The sequence below is a fragment of the Populus nigra genome, chromosome 14 (genome assembly GCF_951802175.1).
Source record: "Populus nigra chromosome 14, ddPopNigr1.1, whole genome shotgun sequence".
Classification (NCBI taxonomy): Eukaryota; Viridiplantae; Streptophyta; class Magnoliopsida; order Malpighiales; family Salicaceae; genus Populus; species Populus nigra.
Genome location: NC_084865.1, coordinates 2,733,985 through 2,752,878, shown reverse-complemented (window position 1 = coordinate 2,752,878; position 18,894 = coordinate 2,733,985). Strand labels below are relative to the sequence as shown.

The 18,894-nt window shown below is 34.2% G+C and overlaps 2 protein-coding genes across 5 annotated transcripts; both read right to left on the bottom strand.

The window, feature by feature from the left end:
* Positions 1-262: 262 nt before the first annotated feature.
* LOC133672823 (uncharacterized) lies at positions 263-4,610 on the bottom strand. 4 transcript variants are annotated; one of them, XR_009834903.1, is made up of 7 exons: positions 4,457-4,610; positions 4,019-4,318; positions 2,462-3,113; positions 2,175-2,374; positions 1,833-2,077; positions 705-1,712; positions 263-616 (listed from the first exon to the last, which is right to left on the bottom strand). XR_009834903.1 is itself a non-coding variant. In XM_062093359.1 (6 exons), the coding sequence occupies exons 2-6, from the start codon at positions 4,285-4,287 to the stop codon at positions 916-918; spliced, it is 2,163 nt and encodes a 720-aa protein (XP_061949343.1). In that variant the 5' UTR covers positions 4,288-4,318; positions 4,457-4,610; the 3' UTR covers positions 263-915. The 4 variants fall into 4 exon arrangements, 2 of the variants coding, with proteins under 2 accessions (XP_061949343.1, XP_061949344.1); XR_009834904.1 differs by having other exon boundaries at positions 263-613; XM_062093359.1 differs by having other exon boundaries at positions 263-1,712.
* A 2,507-nt stretch (positions 4,611-7,117) lies between these two features.
* LOC133672983 (transcription factor MYB64-like) lies at positions 7,118-8,813 on the bottom strand. Its single transcript, XM_062093563.1, has 2 exons — positions 8,487-8,813; positions 7,118-8,376 (listed from the first exon to the last, which is right to left on the bottom strand). Exons 1-2 carry the CDS (start codon positions 8,644-8,646, stop codon positions 7,484-7,486), a joined length of 1,053 nt encoding a protein of 350 aa, XP_061949547.1. The 5' UTR covers positions 8,647-8,813; the 3' UTR covers positions 7,118-7,483.
* Between the last annotated feature and the right edge of the window lie 10,081 nt (positions 8,814-18,894).

The following is an 18,894-nucleotide window of genomic DNA, read 5'->3' as shown; positions in this document are numbered from 1 at the left end:
TTGTCGAAGTGTATGGTGGGCTTGGATTTTGGGCCCACTTTGAAATCAAAAAGTGTGCTCTATGTCGTTTCTTTAACAGGCTAAAAAGACCAGCAATCCACCATGTGGAAATTAACCACTATGGAACATGGACATATTATCCTCTATGGCAATCCTTGGATGCTCAAGAGTCTACAGAGTTGGTATCTAATCAGTTACTGACTGTAATCTGTTTCCATCAGTCTCAAATTACCAGGATGACAGAATCGTAATGACAGTGAAATAAAAAAGAAAAAAAGAAATAACATTTCAGGGTTATACTGATCTTCTTGATAGCAATTGATCCATTCTAACTCTGCATGACCTAGCAATTTTTGTAAGTAATTAAAAACAAGTGAAAACAGGTCAATAGTTGTATAGAATCTACACAAATTTCATGCAATCAAAACTACAAAAATTGATAAATATAAATTCAATGGCGTAATTTTCACCAATATTTCCTTTCTGAACAAAAAGAAACCTAAGAGACCTCCATGTCTGCAGCTCTATCGAATGAGAGAACGAAATAATCCAGTCACATGCTCAAGAATCCTTCCAACATTTGAAGCAAATGATGGCAGCCACCTCCTGGAACCTGCTGAGGAATGTGCAGAAGCGTAAGTGTTCAGACACGATTTGATGTACCTCAAGGCACATTTATATTTGCAATTGCAGCAAAGATATACCATGCATAGCATCAAAACAAAATTATGGTGGCTGCGAGTATACTGATCTTGGTCGATTGAATACAGATCAAGATTCAGGAGACTTCCCCTACAGTGGAGTTAGGATGACAGTGCTCGACAAGCTTAGAAACAAAGCGAGCATGAGCACATTTTCAATTGGCAGCACGGGTCAGAGATATCCACGAAGACATCTTTTATCTACTAGTTGATGCTACCTCAATCTTGACAATCTTTTACGTTTTTGACTTTTCTTACGTGCAACAGCATTGTTTGAACCACTCTTGGAACTGGATGGAAGAGCCAGAACTGATGATGGAATGCCAATAGATGTTCTTCCCTTCTTTGAAACCCATTTCAATGGCATGTTATTTACCACAGTACCAATAGTTTTTGAACTATCCAGTTCAACAAGCTGTTTAATTTGATCCAGCATCTGGTGCGCCCAGGCAATAGACAAATCTAGACCAACCGAGTCATCCATTGGTTTTTTCCAGAGGCTTGTCAATAGCTCCTTGAAAGACTGAAACGACATTGAGGGTTGATAACCTTCACGGTTTTCACAAATCATATTGACCTTGATAACATGCTTGCAAAGGTTTCCCTGCAATGACCATGCACAATCACAAAAAGCAAATTCTGATCCGGGATTCCACACTATACGTGTTATGTTGTTGTCCTTTTGACTTGATACCCTCGCAAAGAGATGATCCTGATCATCCACAGTAACAGAAGAATTGGGAATTTGCAGAGCCCTGTGCCATGATGTAGATGCAATATATTCCTCCTTGACATTTTGAAAAGAATCACTTTCATCAGCGTACCTATCCAGCCAGTAACTTGAATGCAACTCAGTTGTCAGCTTGTGCACTAACCAATCCACCCTTTGGAGTGCACCAAGATGTGAATCATCAAACAATTTAGCTTTCAGCTTTACATGATAAGCTTCTATGGCACCTGAAGCCTCTTGACTTGCTAGGGGAAGAGCTCTCATAGTCGATAACCACATTTCTGTCAAAGAAGCAGACAACAAAATCATGACATAAGAAGCCAATGTCATTCCACATGACTAAAACAAGCATGCACAAAACCAAAGCATATTATCTAGTGCCTGCAAGGGAGAGAACTAACCAATCTTAGGGACCCAAGAGGCTTTGAAATATTGTATGAATGCAGTCTGATCAACAAGATCATGAGTCAACTCTTCCAAGGCAGACAAAGTATCGACTCCACCCCAAATGCTGTAAACTATCTCTCCCAGACGTTTGAAAATCTCACGCTGAACTTCAATGTTACCACACTTTTTGACAATATTTCTCAGCCATGATCTACGAACTCGCCAGAGGGAAAACAAAACAGGACAGCCAAATATATCCCTGAAAATCCAGATAATACAAGGTATGATAAGACTACTGTACAGTCTATATTCTGCAACCACAGATGAAAACAAACTGTATAGCAAAAATATCCTGCCTTATGGGATCAATTTCTGCAGCAGCATCATCAATCAAGAATCCACTGATCTTCCATCCAGGCTCCACACTTGATGCTCGACCAAGTAGAGCCTTCATCCACTTAGCAACATCTGGCTTTGCAGAGCTACGCGTGATGATCCATGCAACAGGAAGTGCATGTTGTCTCGAATCAAAAACAAGAAGTGTGCACAACGGATACTAACATTCAAATACACAATGCCATCAACAACCACCTAATAATGTTTTTTCAAGGTTACATAAAAAAAAAGGGCATGCATAGAATACCTTGAGTCTCTTAATGCCAAATGTTGAATCTGCTGCAATGAGACTGCGGTGACCAAAACGGATCATTTGCTGCAATTGCCATTCTGTTTGAATTCCCAGAATGAAAGCATCTGATTCCGAAGAATCTTGATAAAAGAAAATGGATTTCTTATTGCGTTCAACCCACATCCTGATGCTAGCTTGATCATCTAGATCCAACTCGTGAGTAGACCGTTTGATGATCATTCCAAGTTTATGGACATATTGTGAAGCAAGGCTGTTGACTTTTGAATTTGAACCACAGTATCGTTGAATCCCCTCAATGTGTTTCTCCAACACATTCTCCTCAGGAATTCCAAGATAAATCATAGACATTGTTTGCTGCTGAATTTCATTACAAATATATGGAATTTTTTTGGCTCCAGGACCAATGGCATCTCTGTCAAGTGGTCCGTGGCAGACAAAACCAGATTTGTTTACATGACGTCTTTCATTGTATATAATTAGTGCCAGTGACGGTCGGGCATACAAGCGCTTCACTACAAAGTGGCATGTACAGCCACGCATGGATTGGGGCCTTGCAGCACGATTTCGGGTATTAAGACGATATTTTCGACTAGGTAATACTCCTCCACCTTCACCATAATTTTCAGGACCAAATGAGCACCAGTACCTTCCAAACATAAATGAAAACCAACATGAGAACTTATATACATAGTTTAAGCAACAAAAGCCACAAATCAAACTTGACAATGAAGCAACAAAACCAACATTGACAATGAAGTTGATGAATATGATGAAGGTGCCAGCCATTTTACCTTTATTACTCACACGTCACACAGTAAATTATACACCTGAGTTAAAAATGCATATAAAAAAACCAAACATATTCACATAATGCCTGTTTAGTATTGTTTTAAGAAGTGGTTTTGGTCTTAAGCAGCACTTCCAAACCCATCCAGTAGCAAAAAGATCAAGCTGAAAAAATGCTTCTAAAAGCATTTAGAGAAGTGAAATTACGCAACTCCAAAATGAACCTTAGTGATGTACTGGATACATTCATGAAAGATGAGATTTTTCATCTTGCTACCAAAGATGAAGCGGATTGGTGGAGATGATTTACAAATTCAAGAATCAGTTCCTACAAAAACAGCAATTGTGGGAAAGGAAACTTTTTTGATCCTCTTTGTGGTGATATCCTTCCAGGATTTTCAAGGGGCCTTTTCCATTGTTGATATTTAGAGGAGTTAGAAAGCTCTTTTGTTTCGATTCTTTTCATCTTGGAGGATGCCTTATTCTCCCCTGTTATAATTTGACACTCATTCTATACAAATCTCCCCTTCTTTCCTTTTCCCACATAATATGCGATGAAACGATAAGATATATTCAAACAACTTGGAGAAAGCCCATAGGGTGCCCCATCAAAAGCTAGAAAAAATGATGGCAAGACATGAAGAGTGCATTAGGCAAAGAGAAAAAGGAATAATAAATTCTATAACAACATGGAGAACAGATTCTTTATCGAAGGAAAATGATACAACAAAGCAAAATGGAATTTGAAGAGGACTAGAAACTTACAACTTGTATTCCAAATATTCATCAGTCTTGTAGTCCTTCAAAGTGCCTCTGGCTCGTTTTCTTCCCCTTTCGATATGGAAGCGGGTAGGGCACTCGGGGTTAGAGCATTCTCCAATTATAAAGGCATCAACACGATCGTAAGGAATGAGGGCAACCTCATCGTGATGCTCAGCAGTACCAAACTTAGTCCAGGTCAACTCGGCAGCCGAAAAATCCTCCTCGGCAGGATTTTGGACAGCAAGATTGAGTACAGATTCAACTATATCCATCTCTCTTGCATCAACAACTGCTTCTGATGCTCTTGTATTTACCGCCAACATAGTTAAAAGTGAAGTAAGAATATCAAGTGGCAATTGCAGCAAAATAAACTTGCAAATTAAACAGATTTACTTGTAGTAATGAATTAAGAGAAAGACAGAGTATGGACGAGAGAGATACCTTGAGGGAGGAAGTAGAGGAGAGAGAGAGAGACGGCGTCGTTGGAGGGGGTTGGAAGTTTAGAAGGAGGGAGGGAGGGAAGCAGAGAGTGATAATGGGTTTTGGTTTTACCTAGATAGATTGTATCTGATGATGAAGCAGCCCAATGGGTGGGTTCTTGCCTTTACCTTAGCGGCAATTTAAAACGGCGCTGTTTTATTGTATTCAAATTTGGGTCCTTTTTTCTAGGAAGTGTTTGACATAACAGCCAAATGCTGATAGCTCAAAGTTTAATTTTTTTTTTGTATTTTTAATTTATTTTAATATATTAATATAAAAAATAAATAAATAAAAAATTTATTTTAATGAGTGTTTGAAACACAATCTCTAAATAAACATTTATTACTCTTCTCAACATAAAAAAATCAAACAATCGAGCATCCACTGCAGATGAATTCATAAGGTTCAGAGCTTAATTACAGGAAGAATTAAAATTTATAGGCACAAGATTACATTATATAGACTGCAAAAAAATAAAAATATGAAGCATATTATAATTTAATTCAGCTGTAGAAAAGGGTATTTTTATTTAAAAGTATGGTTGTAGTTATTTTTTAAAATGTTTTTTTATTAAAAATATATTAAAATAATATTTTTTTATTTTTTAAAAATTATTTTTAATATCAATACATTAAAATAATATAAAAAAAAAAATAAAAAAAATCAGTAATCTCTCCACAGACGCATGGGGGTGTTTGTTCATGAATGAATTTAATTAACATCCTCACACTTCACATAAAATATGAACACAAAAACACCATAGTCGTCGGTCACTAAAAAGCATTGAAAACAAATTAAGGAACATATAATTAATAAACATTCAACGACCTGCAGAGTCTGTCACTATCTCCATCACCACAGCAAACTCAAAAACACAGCACTCACCTCGATCATGGCAGTCGGGCACGATACAGCAGAGTCGATCCCTTGTTGCCTGTTAATCTTCCTGACTAGAACCCGGTACAGAAATAGCTTATTATTATTATTATTATTATTATTATTATTATCAAACATATATAGTTTCATATAAATATAATTTCATCAACCTTTAAAATTTTTATGGATTTTCAGGTAGTAAAACAATATTTATACACAATTTAAAACTCGGTTTTTTACCTTTAAAGTCTTTCTTGAATTTGATATTTAACCCAAGTTATTCATAGAATTTTGTTTTTGGCAAGTCTTTTGTATGTTCTGTGATCAACTCTTTCAATTCTAATATTTGTTTTTTGATTATGTATTTGTTGGTTTTTTTTTGTGTGTTTGCTTTATATTTTTGTGATTTTTTATTTTTTATTTTTTTATTTTTTTTTATATATCTTGTTTTTAGCTACCTTCTAGAATATTTTTTTTTTTTAAAAAATCCATAGAATTTAATATACATTCAAGTCGGATTGGAATGTGTTGTCATTCATGAGGTAGAAATGAAATTGCCACCCTTACTTTAACATAATATCAATCTAAGATAAAATAATTTCTTTATCGTTTAAATCAACCTCTTGACGGCATTTATTTTTATTTTTTCAACCAGGAAGAAATTAATAGGAAAGTGGTTAAAATCTTGATAAAATAAAGTGATGGATTTTACTATATATATATATATATTGCCATAATTGGACACCCATTTTCTTCACCAAAGCAGTACCATTTATTTCTCCTATTTTTAAAATTCAAAATTGAAAAAAATGAATTGATAATTATTTTGGATGAAGGGAGTACTAACGGTATTCAAATGCCAAGTATTTAATTGTTTAATTTGGATCGTCATGAATATTTTTATTAAAAATTGACATCATATGAGAGAGTTTCTAGCTAATTTTATATTAATTAAACAAAAGATATTGTGGATGATTGAAAGATCAGTTAAGATGAATTAAAACAGATTAATATTAATTCTTGATTTCATTACATCCTCTTTCCCATAATTAAAAATTAAATGTCATCTCTATTTATTTATAAGATTATAAAAAAATTAAAAATTTGATTATCATTGATAATATCGTACTATGTTTTGTTTCGGATTATTTCGTGAATTTTTTTTTTATATTTTAAAATTTTGATTTCATAATAAATTTTTCTAATCTTACTTTCCCATGTTACTAAACATTTCTATATGAAATACTTTAAACATTTATATTTAAATTACAAAGAAATGATTTTTTAACTGAAAATTAATGATCAATTTGAAAGAAACATTGAGAAATTAATTATTAATTATCATTCAAGAATTAAGTATCTGATTTACAATTCAGAATAAGGTAAGGTTATTGTAGAGAATCCTTGCAGAAAAACACAGGAACGCATATGAGGATAGCTCTCAGCGATCACAACCCTAAGGGAGACAAAATTGTCATCAAATAACTTATCAATCCATTCAGATAGGAACATGTCAACTAACTGATAAAAGGATGATTAATATACTTCAAAATAGCACAGAAATATCTAGCATGGCACAAGGCCTCGAAGCAGCAAAGTAGTAGTCGAAATTATGGCACAAAAACTAGAGAAATGATTATTAGAACACAATTAATATATATACCTTCGCTTCTTCTAATTCATGGTGCAGGGTTTCAAGCTCGAATGTGTCTATAGGGAGTTACAGAAGAAAGAACTCATTAAACATCTATAAATCAATCAAGATTCAGGTTTCCATAAATTACTTGCTCTGCTGCTACCACCACCACTACATCATCGATCCATGGATGACAGAAAGAAAACAAAGCCCTTACATAAGAAATATCATTTGCAGATTGTACCTAACTGAAAATTACAGCTGAAACATTGAAAGTCCTAAATGAGGGATGAAAGCAAAATGTAGCTGCCTCCTCCTTTTGCTTATTCTGAACTCATCAGGCACTGCCTAATATATATATGAACCAGACGTCTGACCAATATTGTTATAATTGGAAAATTGGAAGATTATCAAACCCAAGATTATGCTCGTCATGATGATAAAACTGAAGCTTGGATAATATATATCTTCGATAATTAAGAGATTCCCACACCGAGAAAGTCTATAAAGGCAACATCCTGGTTCTTTAATTGACCTCCATGATCTTTTTCTTCTTGCTGAGAAGCCATTGGCAATTTCCACAATGCAGCTGGCTCATGATTATTGCTATTGAGTCTCACTAACTGGCTTTCGATAATCTTCTCTTTATTGCTTCCATAACCATCACCATAACTTGTCAATGCAAAAGGATTATTAGGATTAACTTTCTTAGCATTAGGGATCTGCTGTCCAACAACATTCTGGTAGTTGTTACCACCATAAATGGTAGAACTAGGATGGTAAGTACAGTGAAGAGATTCATTCAAAGCAAGTGGTCCCTCTTTAGGATGTAATGAAGAATTAGAACTTGAGTATTGAATATAATCCTTTCTTTTTGCATCAAAGACGTCAAAACTTAATGAGTCATTTGTGATGGTTGAAGCACTAACGTTAGTCCAAGAAGGTGATGAGTTTGAAGAGGACATGGGTATGTTAGTACCCTTTCTTTCAATAATATTATTCTGAAACCCTAATTTAGAACCATAATCAAGTGACACTTGAGGCCTAAAGAACCCAAAATTGCTACCAGGAGGAGTACTGCTATTTCTGTCGGACCGAAGATGATGATCAGTAGAATATTGGACTTGGAAATTATTTCTCTTACCATGGAAAGTCAAGCAGCGCTCCCGCTTCCTTCTTGCCATAACAACATGGTAATGATTCTTGACAGCGTTGTCAGTTCTACCAGGAAAGAGCCTAGATATCGAAGCCCATCTGTTTCCATGAATCTGATGAGCTTTTAGGAGCCTTTCTTCCTCATCTTCTGTAAAAGGCCTTTTGTTGATATTTGGATCAAGTTGGTTGTACCATCTCAATCTACAACTTTTCCCTACAAATCAAGATAAAGAAAAAGAAGCACATATGAAAATCCCATTTCTTAGAACTTGAGCAATGATGAGAGAAAGAAAAGGAGAGGTGAATTCTTTAGCTCTATCTTACCTGATCTTCCTTGAAGATGTTCCGCGATGAAATTCCAATTCTGGGGACCATATTGATCGACAAGTTGCCGAAGTTTCTCATCTTCAGCTGGTCTCCAGTGCCCTCTATGACAACTAGTCTTCCCATCATCACTGCTTGAGCTACCTTTAAGATCTTCCATCACATGAAAGCTTGACCAAGCTCACCTAAATATCCCAACACAGCAACAAACTGTAAATTTATGGCACTAATCGGCACACGAGGAAGATCTTGAACAGAAGTTTGAGGAATATAAGAAGTTGAATTGGAAGAAAGAGATATAGAACAGGAGGGAATTGGGTTTAGGGTTACAGATGAGAGGTCACTTTTCTTATATACACAAGATAGGATATGTATAAATACATGTACATGTATAAGCACTGATTTTTTTTTTTACCTAAATATCAATGTGTATTAAATGTTACCATTAGCCTAATCAAATTATTTATCCTTGTAATTCACTTCTTGACAGCTCAGTACTCTCCCACAGAGACACAACAAACACGAACACTCAATTGCCCATTTCTGGGCAACGTAAATGAAATTATTCTATTAGATGAGCATAAGCATTGATTACATGTGTAGCAAAGTTAGAAATTATTTTGTTGCATGCAGTTTATTATTGGTCATTTAAGAGGAAATTAATGTTAATTTCTGTAAGAGGGGAGGGGAGTTGGTGAATAATTTTTTAAGTGGTAAGCTACCAAGGTCATCATCATCTTCTTCTTCTTCTTCTTCTTCTTCAGGCTTAACTTCTTCAGGCATAACAACTTGCTTATATATATATATATATAGTGTTTCCATATTAGTGTTTTAGATTTTTTAAAATAATTTTGGGAATTCTTGAATTTATGTATGCCATGTTCATTGATTATTGTAACAATTTATATATAGTTTTACTTTCAGTCAAGTTTAAAAATAAAGAGTCTGTTAAAATATTTCATTGTTGTATAGCCTCCTGGAGGGTAAAAATAACTTACTTGGGATGTCAAGTATTTTCAATCCTCAACGTTTCTCTTATTTTATTTATTTTCTTTTTTGTATTCAAGAACACCATTGATTTAGCTTTCACTTATTAATACTCTGTTCATCTCTTTAAGTTTAATAAAAAACAAACTATAATTAATTTTATATTTTTTTAGCGTAAGAAAGAAAAGAAAGAAGAAGGGAGGAGTGAAATATAGATAACAACTTATTTATAAATAATGATATGTCAACTTTGTGATAGAATTGCTAATTTGTTTTAAATTTTTTACTTCGTCAGTAATTCTATCAGAAATTACTGATGAAACGCAATCCACTGTTATTTTCATCAGAATTTGCCAACAAATATTTCCATTGGAAATTAGTAATAAAACATTATTTTTCAGTATATATTTTCATTACTATTTATTAATTTTCTAGCAGTTCAATTCATGAAAGTTTTACTTTTTTATTACTTAACCTCATGTTTAACCTTTGCTGACTATGGCGGAGGCAGCCCTTACAGATATATAGCTGCTGAAATTAAGAACTTAATTCCACCAAAAGATTGATTGCATAAAAGACAAGAAGGAAAGACTGAATAGCTTATACGAACCAAACACGGCATGGATTCTTACATTTAAAGCACATGTGGGAAAATCAAGTAGAAAAAGTTTATATTTTTCATATGGCTGCTATATTAGAAGAAGGACTGCAACAGCCCATAGCAACGATTACCAGAGAAGGGAAGCGCCAGCCATTGTTGACAAAACTACAAGTCCTGTAGAGCTGGAGAATTGTCAGAGGAGAATAATAAGCTTCAATTTATTTACTTTTAACCGAAGATGAAAGCTTTAATTTGATACACAATATTTCATCTGTCTTGTATATTTCTTAGTTTCTGATTCTCTCAAGAAAACTTAAGTACTCTCTCTCAATTTCTCCAGTATAGGATATATGTTTTTATTATATTTGATCTTTGATATGCAGTCATTCTGTGACCAAACTTATGATTTTATCTCTGAAACACTCATTAATTATTTGATCATGCTCTTTTCAATATCTACTCCCTTTTTTCCCCTTTCAATACAAAGGAGATCCCATCAGAGCTCACTGTATATACCTCCCAATATCTCTCTTCATCTCGTTTAATTAATCTTCATGTTTCCAGCTAGGGTTCTTCAATTTGTCATCTCCCCTTGCAAGGTATATATAGCGGACTAAATATAGAAAGTACTCTTCGACATTTTCTTCGTACCTTTCAAAACATTTATTTGTTAAGTTTTTCTTTTCTTTCCCTGTTGAATTCATACTCATTGAAACTTTATGCCAAGGAACTTGCAGCTTAATACATATCCCTCGTATAGACTCTTAGGGTCGAACTTTATTTTTTATATATCCATTAAGAATAAAAATAATAATATCAATCAATCCCATAAAAAAATAAGAAAAATTAATAATTCAACAAGCATATATAATATATGCGCAAGTGAATTACTAGTTTAACCGACAATAGTTAAGTGGTAAGAACTCAATTAGAAAAAGAAAATATTTTTAATTCGAGTCTTATTACTTTTATTTTTTAATTTGTCCGCGATTCGTGTTCAGGAACGTATCTATTATATAAAGAAAAGAAAAAAAATGAAAAAGTATGTAGTAAATGCTTATATGTGGCAAATATTAATGATAAATTAAGAGGTAAAAGGAGGGGAAGAGTGCAAGGTAGCATGTCTTACATTTTGCTCACATCTATGTAGATGAAAGGTCAAAAGGAGAAAACAAGTCCATGTTTATTAAAATGTTGTTGGTGCAAGCAAAAAAGATGGATAAAGTGATTTCTTAACTGACTGGGATTTTATACCCCATGAAATTGATCTCTTCTCCTCTTAACTAAATTCTCTTCCTCTTCCTCTCTCTCTCTCTCTCACTTCTCGGTTTTATTATCATTACAGTCACCATATTGCCATTAATTTGTCCACATCACATTACCTAGATATTCTTCTTGAGAATTTATTAAGTGCTCGTCCAGGGCTGCCTAGCTAGCTAGCTTGCTAGGTAGCTGTTTTCTCTTACTTTTTCTCTAGTCTAAAAATATTATTGAATTATTGGTCAATCTTGCTCTGTATGGTGGGATTCGGGTGATTCATGAAAACCCTGTTGAACCTAATCTTGAAATTATAAGTTAACTCTTTGTTTGCTTAATTCTTGCTCCTGTGTACCTATACATTTCATATGCCTTCACTGAAAGCTGCTTCATGGTTCTTTCAGTTTTCTTCGCGTCTCCTTTCATAAACTGATATATAAAATATGAATCCTTAACGTGAAATAATATCCACTATGCTATTTTAATTCCTCACAATTATGGAAAGGTCATCTGACTGAGACTTTGTTGTTGTTTCTCTCAGGTTATAAATAAGGGAAGTCTTCACATATTATATATATAGCTAGCCTTAGTGGATTACTAATTAATTGATGCCTGATCTTCACATATATCAAGTGGGACGACCTTGGTAATTTGATATATTCTTCATCCTCTCCATTTTACTATAATAAGCAGCCCTTTCAAGGCCCCATGTACACAAACATGCATGCATTCTTGAACAGTTTTTAACCTACAGGAGTTTTTATTTGAATGAGTAAGAGGTGAGGAATCATCATCTGCAGAACTATTTCTCTCTTTCAACTCCATCATGATTAAACAATTTGAATCAGATTGCACTGTGTAGCACTATTTTCTGGATTCCAAATATAAGATTCATTGGCGAACACCTCCTAAAAAGGCTGGTAAGTGCATCTACGTACAAGCGATCTTTGGTTAGTTTAAAACTTCTACTTGAACGTGTGGATTGTCATAATTAAACCTGGTTGAAAAGGGATTTATTTCACTGTACAAAAGACTGGCGCATGATCAGGATATATACCTAGCTAGAGTATTAAAGCTAGGAGAGCATGATTTGTACCCTAAAGTTGGGAGTTGAAGGAAGAAACATGAAATTAAATCTCAACAAGTTTAATTAGGCAAGCACGATATTGATTGGTAACTTGTATACCAAAAAATTGACAAGAAATATAGTATTGTATAGTCTAGCAAGTAATCATGTATAATAATCAATTATAAATTGGTTGAAAAATCAAATGGGAGTATGCATGCGTTTACACACAAAATTAGGAAATAGTAGATGAGGTAATTGATCTATGTTTATGAAAACAAAACCCATTTCCGATTAATTTGATGATCTGAGAAAGCCATAGGGCATCACATCTAGCTATAGGGCACGTTCCTCTCGGTATTAAAAGCAAAACTTTATGCCTTGATTGCTTGAAAAGGAAGCTTTTTCTCAGTGAAATGCTTACCAGCTATACAAAATATATATTGAAATTGTTGATTGTATCTTAATTGGTAACAGAATGATCTTTCATTAATTTATTCACTCTATCTGAATCCCTTGTACAAGTCTTGCTTCCTACACAAGTCAGACACCATACAAGAAACCATGGAAATTCCATGTCTACATTTATATATCAAGCTCAAGCTGTTACATATGAAAGACTTTTCTTTTTCTTTTTCTGTAGTGTTCCAAATTCACTGTCCTCGGGCATCAGTAATTTGATTTTTAGATAACTATATGCACAGAGGGTTCTTACCTTCAAAATGCTAGCTTTCATGCACCTGTATATCTTTCGGTGTCACAATGGATCATGGTTGTGTTTTCTCTTGGTAGTTAACTGCTTAATTGCAATGAAACGGTCTAGGGTTGATAAAAAAAAATTGTTCCATCCATCACTCGATTAAATTAAAAAAATGGTTTGTAATTTGATTCTATGTTTTGATGTCTTCATTTCTTGGCATTATATTGTGTTTAATACTGTATTATATATTAATTAAGTGTAAACCAAAAAGAGAAGCATAAATTGAAGCACACCTAGTGATGCGATTGAACTTGTACAAATTAAAGGTAATAAGTATTTAAGTGAGAATTTATATTGTCATATTAGTATTGGATCCAAGTAGATTATATAATAACTTAACAAATATATATTTTTATAAACAAGTAAGATATGTTTAGGTTTAAGAGAAGACTTGATCATGCCAAACTAAGTTATCAGTTTAAAACTTAAATAATAGAAATTAACATTAATTTTTATATATCAATTTTTTTTGCTCATTAATTTTCTAAGTTATTGATGTCCTATTAGACCTGGCTAGGTCCATTTTAATATGAAGAATTCACAAATATGCAAGATCAGTACTAATTACTATTTCAATTACTAAAAAATGGCTTCTGATTTGAAATTAATTTTAATCTCCTAATGATAAATTAACAGGGAATTACGAGCTTAAACAAGTGGGATTGTAACAAACATTCTCCTTAAATATTAATGGGACCCAATATATCTCTTTTAAACCAGGAAAATTAGAGAGTTGTGCATAATTAAGTGTATAATTAAACTCTCAATTCTGCCTTCTCTCGATGAAGCAAGGCATTGAAGCAACAAACAAATCCCATCTGCCTATTAATTGGTCTTCCTGTCGTGAAAATCATCAGGTACCTTAGCCTACCACACTGAAAAAATGGCCAATCAAGCAACACACCTTCCCATTTCTCTTACTGTTCTTCAACATTTCAAGCTAACCCATCTTTTCCCAACCACACTGCTTGTGACATTCACAAGCACTACAACGCACCTCAGAAAAAACATTAATTTTGACCTAAATATTGATGAACCATCACTGCTTACCCTCCTACAAAATCCCATTATAACAATTTGTGGTCCCTTTCTCAAGCTTCCATGCAAACCAATCTCTTTCCTAGGATTCTTCTATCCATCTTGCAGGATGCAATTTGTTACATGGAATTCCGGCCTCAATAGAATATATATTCTACTTGGCTTTATTCGAACATATATAATTTTCTCCAAGTATGTCAACCAAAGGTCATACCTTCTTACGGCCCCATAAAACTATGTAGAGTTTTTTTAGAATTTGAAGGCGATCTTCCATGTTTAGGTAACACATAATGGCAATTCCCTCCTTTCTTTTTCCTCTCAAATCTCTCCATCAGGGTATTCTCGACCAGTTTTTGCATATCAAGACTAAAATCCCTCTTTAATTGAGTTTTAGATAAGTTTTAGATTCAATGTCAAATCACTTTCCCCAGAATTAATTTTTTTGTTAAATTAAAATTCACGTTTGGGTTAAGACCTAAAATTCATAATTGTTTTTCAAACCAAAAGAATCGCAAGTTTCAAATGGAATGGTCTTAGCCAGTCACCATTTTGGACTTTTAAGTTCGTAAATTTGGTTGTTTCAACCGAAAGCCAATTTTGCATAGAACCTAGGAGATAAAGTAGCTATATTTTCAAAGTTAACTCCTTAATATATATATATATATATATATATATATATATATATATATATATATATATATATATATATATATATATTCTTCATGAGAAGGTGTCAAGCATTGACAATTTTGAAAATAAAATTTTTTGCATAGATACTTGAAAACATTGCTGATCACCAACAAAATGTGAAAAAAATTATGGCAAATTTGTAGAGTTTTAAACTTAATCAAGTACAGGATGTTAGTAATATATATCTGGATGAATTAACCATCATCCCTACGAACCCATCGGAATCCGGTGATGTTTCATCCTGATGTTGCTTAAAATCCTCTGTTGTCCCACACCACCACAAGTACCGTATATGCTATGATTAGAAAACTGCTAGCTTCATGAAAAAACCCTAACTTTATGAAGTGGGATCCAACATAAGATAATGATTAAAACAAAAAAACTAACACAGGGAAGATAGGTTTGATGTCAATTTCTCTGAGTCTCTACATGCTTTCTAGCTAAAACTAACCCTATTTAATCCCTGCTAAAATACTACGTAAGATAGCGACCCCAAAGTACAGTAGGTGGGTCTTCTGGGGCTGTCTCTTTCAATTTGTTTATTCACATTTGGTAACAAATTAACTTGCACAATTGTTTCATTGTACCTCAAGTCATTAAGACACATACTTCGGCTCTAAATAGAAAATGACAGCAGAGCTACTCCTACTTTTTCTCACTTCTTTATAACTCATGTCCACAATTAGTTATTCCCGTTGTAAAAACTCTTGTTTCCAAGTCCAAGAAGTTAACTTAACAGTAACCTTTCATCATTCGTTTTGAAATAAACTGCATTTTCAATCCAGCTTAGAAAACCAGTAAAGTTGAAGGGCTAAAGTGCAATTGCATTCCTTTATTTTTTTTAATTAATATAGGTGTTTGGGTCAGTTTACGCACACCTTAACTATTCCCAGAAACCCTGAAGTTATGGCTAGGTAAGTTTTCAATAACCCTGAGATTTATAAAAATCAAGCTAATAACTTCTAGAAAACAAACCCAAAATTACCCGATCAATTGAGCTACATTATTCTGTTTCTTTTTTTCAATTTTCATAGCACAAAACATGCTATTTTAAATATGAGACTCGATGGGGCTGTAACAAGAGTATTAAGTCACAAGGAATCGTGAGAATTCATATGTTCATTGCTTATGGGTTTTGTGTTTGGATGCTTAAAAACGTTGGTGGCTGCTGGTAGTGCTGCTTCCCGTCTTCAAGGTTTTGCAAGAATCAGGTGACGGGGATTAGGTGGCTAGCTAGCTAACTCCTCTTCCCTTTTCTTGCAAACTGATAAGTAGAATACATCCCAAATGGGGAGTCTGAATTTATGAATCCCAACTCTGAAGGGAAGACATGCAAGCTTAGTGTTTAACAACATAGAAGAACACCTATGAAAGTCGTTCACCATATCAATGGGAGGTTTCGTCTTTTATAAACACTTCCCCATCCATTTGTTATCGTTAGGATGACAATTACATCAATGCTTGATGATGCATCATCCAAACCGACCCAAATAAATTAAATATTCTATAAATAGTTATTGTTTAGATCAAATTTGGATAATAAAACCCCCAAAAGCCACCAAAGTTATAAATAATAAATATTATTCTATACCACCTGAAACTTGATATATGTATATGGATACATCCATGATCCATATCACAGGTGTGCCCATCCGACCGGCGACTTGTGGATTTGAGGAATTGGAGGTTCTTTGATGGCATGAATGTTGCACAAATTAGCATGTGTCATATATAGGATGTGTGAGTGGCATAAAAGAGTAACTGAACATGTGAGGATATTGAATGAAGAGAAAGGTTTTGTTGTTGCTAGCATGATCAGTGAGATCGATTCATATGGGCGATCTTGGTGGTGCTTCATCTGCTGAAGCTAAAGCAAGGGTGAGAAAATTAATTGAATTATTTGGAATATCAGTAAAAATAACCTAAAATCAATCAAATTGAACAGTTTTATGAATTTTGTTGGGCAGTTTCGATTAAAATTAATCAAATTGATTATATAATTTGCAAAATGATTTTCTTATTAGAGTTATTTAAAGTATGCATTGAGATTAGGAGTTATTTTTGCAAAACTTGGTAACTATTTTATCCAAAAATTTGATAAGATCAGGTTCAAATATTTAAAATCCATACCTGCCAATGCCATGTAATGAATTGGATTTATCTAATCGTTTTGGATTCGAATATAAATATGGATAATGTGAAGTTCCGAATCATGAGTACCCAACTGGCATATATGCCAACTTTAGTAACACGAGGCCCATTGACTAATGAAGGCCGGACATCCTAAAGACCTTACATGCCCATTATCTTCAAGGACATCTTGAAATTTAACCGTCCAAAGATCTCCACGATATTGCTAAACCAAGGGTGATGGTAGGCTTGTAGTTGAGCATCTAGCTTAAACCTTATTATGCTTAACACCTGTGTTTTATGGGACTATGAATTAAACAGCATGCAAATCAAGAATCTCTGTAGCTTTCTTGAATCAATCAAACCAATCAACAACTCCGAACCAGACAACTAATGACAGCTTAAGTTATTATCTAAGTAATTACTGCCATCGCAGTGTAAGGGCTAGGGACTTCAAAAATTGCAGACATAAACAGTCCAGATGCTTCTTGTAGGAAAAAACATAACAGGGGAAGTCGAAACTAAACATATACCTTATTCTAAAAAACAAGCATAGGATATGAGGCTCACCATAAATCTTCTTTCATTTACTTCGGGGGATAAATACTTCAACACAGACAGTGTAGCTGAAAAAGACACGGCAATTTAAGTTGCTCCAATGACAGAATGTACAGGAATGTGTTCAAAACCCGACAACAATGCTAATATAGGAAAGGAAAAGAAAAGGAACTAAATGATAGCTGAATAGTGTCATATAGAAACTCAAAGAGACTGGAGAGAGAGTTTAAAGGGTCTTTTGTTTATTCTTCTGCAACTATTTTGTATGCATTCAAGGTGTCTTTAAAAAGACTTTCAGTTTGACAGAGGTAGAGCAGAAATGCAACAAACATCCTATTAGTTAGCCTTTACATGATATACATTTGAAATTGAAAACTTGTTATCTTTATCTCCTTTGTTTCAGGAGTCCGCTGCTGGATTTGAAAAGGTCTCATTGACTTGTTCTTCTACACGCCCCCACAGTCGAAAGGGTATAAGGAACGAACATTGAGACTGTCATGCAGGAGCATATGACTAAATCCAACCTGTCAAGCCTAATCTATCAGCAACATTGTACATTCGTAGTTTATCCCAGCCAAGGCCAAAGAGTTGCTCCCCTCCAATGGAAAATGTTAGGCCCACGAAAGAAGAAGAGTTGTAAATACTGTGAACCCAACTGCTAGCTGATCTAAGAACATAATCAACAGCCAAAACCAACCTCCACAGAAAGAAGTTAAGTTCATGCTTCAATGGTAAGTTCATGAGAGCATTAACTACATTATAGGTCATTGCTACAAAACAGATGAGTTTGATGGCATTCTTTTCGCCTATCAATTTTTTTTTTCTTGCCAGAGGTTCCCCTAACGTCAACCAGCCCCAAATAAGATAACACAATCCCCTTTTTTTGCAATAAGAAAAAAAACTAACAAAGTGAAACAATATCAAGAGCAAATGACTCAGTAAGGAACACTGTTTTCCCTAAACGTTGCAAGGAAGGCAGAACAATACCACTTGAGCCACATACCTCACTCGCTCAAAACACACACTACTCATACATAATATAGGCAATGTTTACACTCTGTAATCCAAGAAAGACAGCAACTATTCATTAAACTAACCAACAAAATGGAAGCTTGCAAAGAAGTAATCAATTCGATCTCGGCATACAAATTTCAAGTGAAACAATCCAAATCATTTACAATGTTGCGAGATTTGGAATTTTTTTTACCTACAAGGACGAATGCGAGGGAAAGTGCGACAATCGAAGAGAACAGGCCAGAAGCAGAAGTAACTGACGGCCCAAAGCCAAGGCAAGAATGCGAATCCGAATTTGTAAAATCTA

What these genes read in the sequence shown, in the direction of transcription:
- LOC133672823 (XM_062093359.1), bottom strand. Translation starts at nt 4,287, where the DNA reads ATGGATATAGTTGAATCTGTACTCAATCTTGCTGTCCAAAATCCTGCC. An exon ending in GAATATTTGGAATACAAGTT is followed by an intron (nt 3,114 to 4,018) that starts GTAAGTTTCTAG and finishes TATGTTTGGAAG; the next exon opens with GTACTGGTGCTCATTTGGTC. An exon ending in CTCTTGGGTCCCTAAGATTG is followed by an intron (nt 1,713 to 1,832) that starts GTTAGTTCTCTC and finishes CTTCTTTGACAG; the next exon opens with AAATGTGGTTATCGACTATG.
- LOC133672983 (XM_062093563.1), bottom strand. Translation starts at nt 8,646, where the DNA reads ATGGAAGATCTTAAAGGTAGCTCAAGCAGTGATGATGGGAAGACTAGT. An exon ending in ACATCTTCAAGGAAGATCAG is followed by an intron (nt 8,377 to 8,486) that starts GTAAGATAGAGC and finishes CTTGATTTGTAG; the next exon opens with GGAAAAGTTGTAGATTGAGA.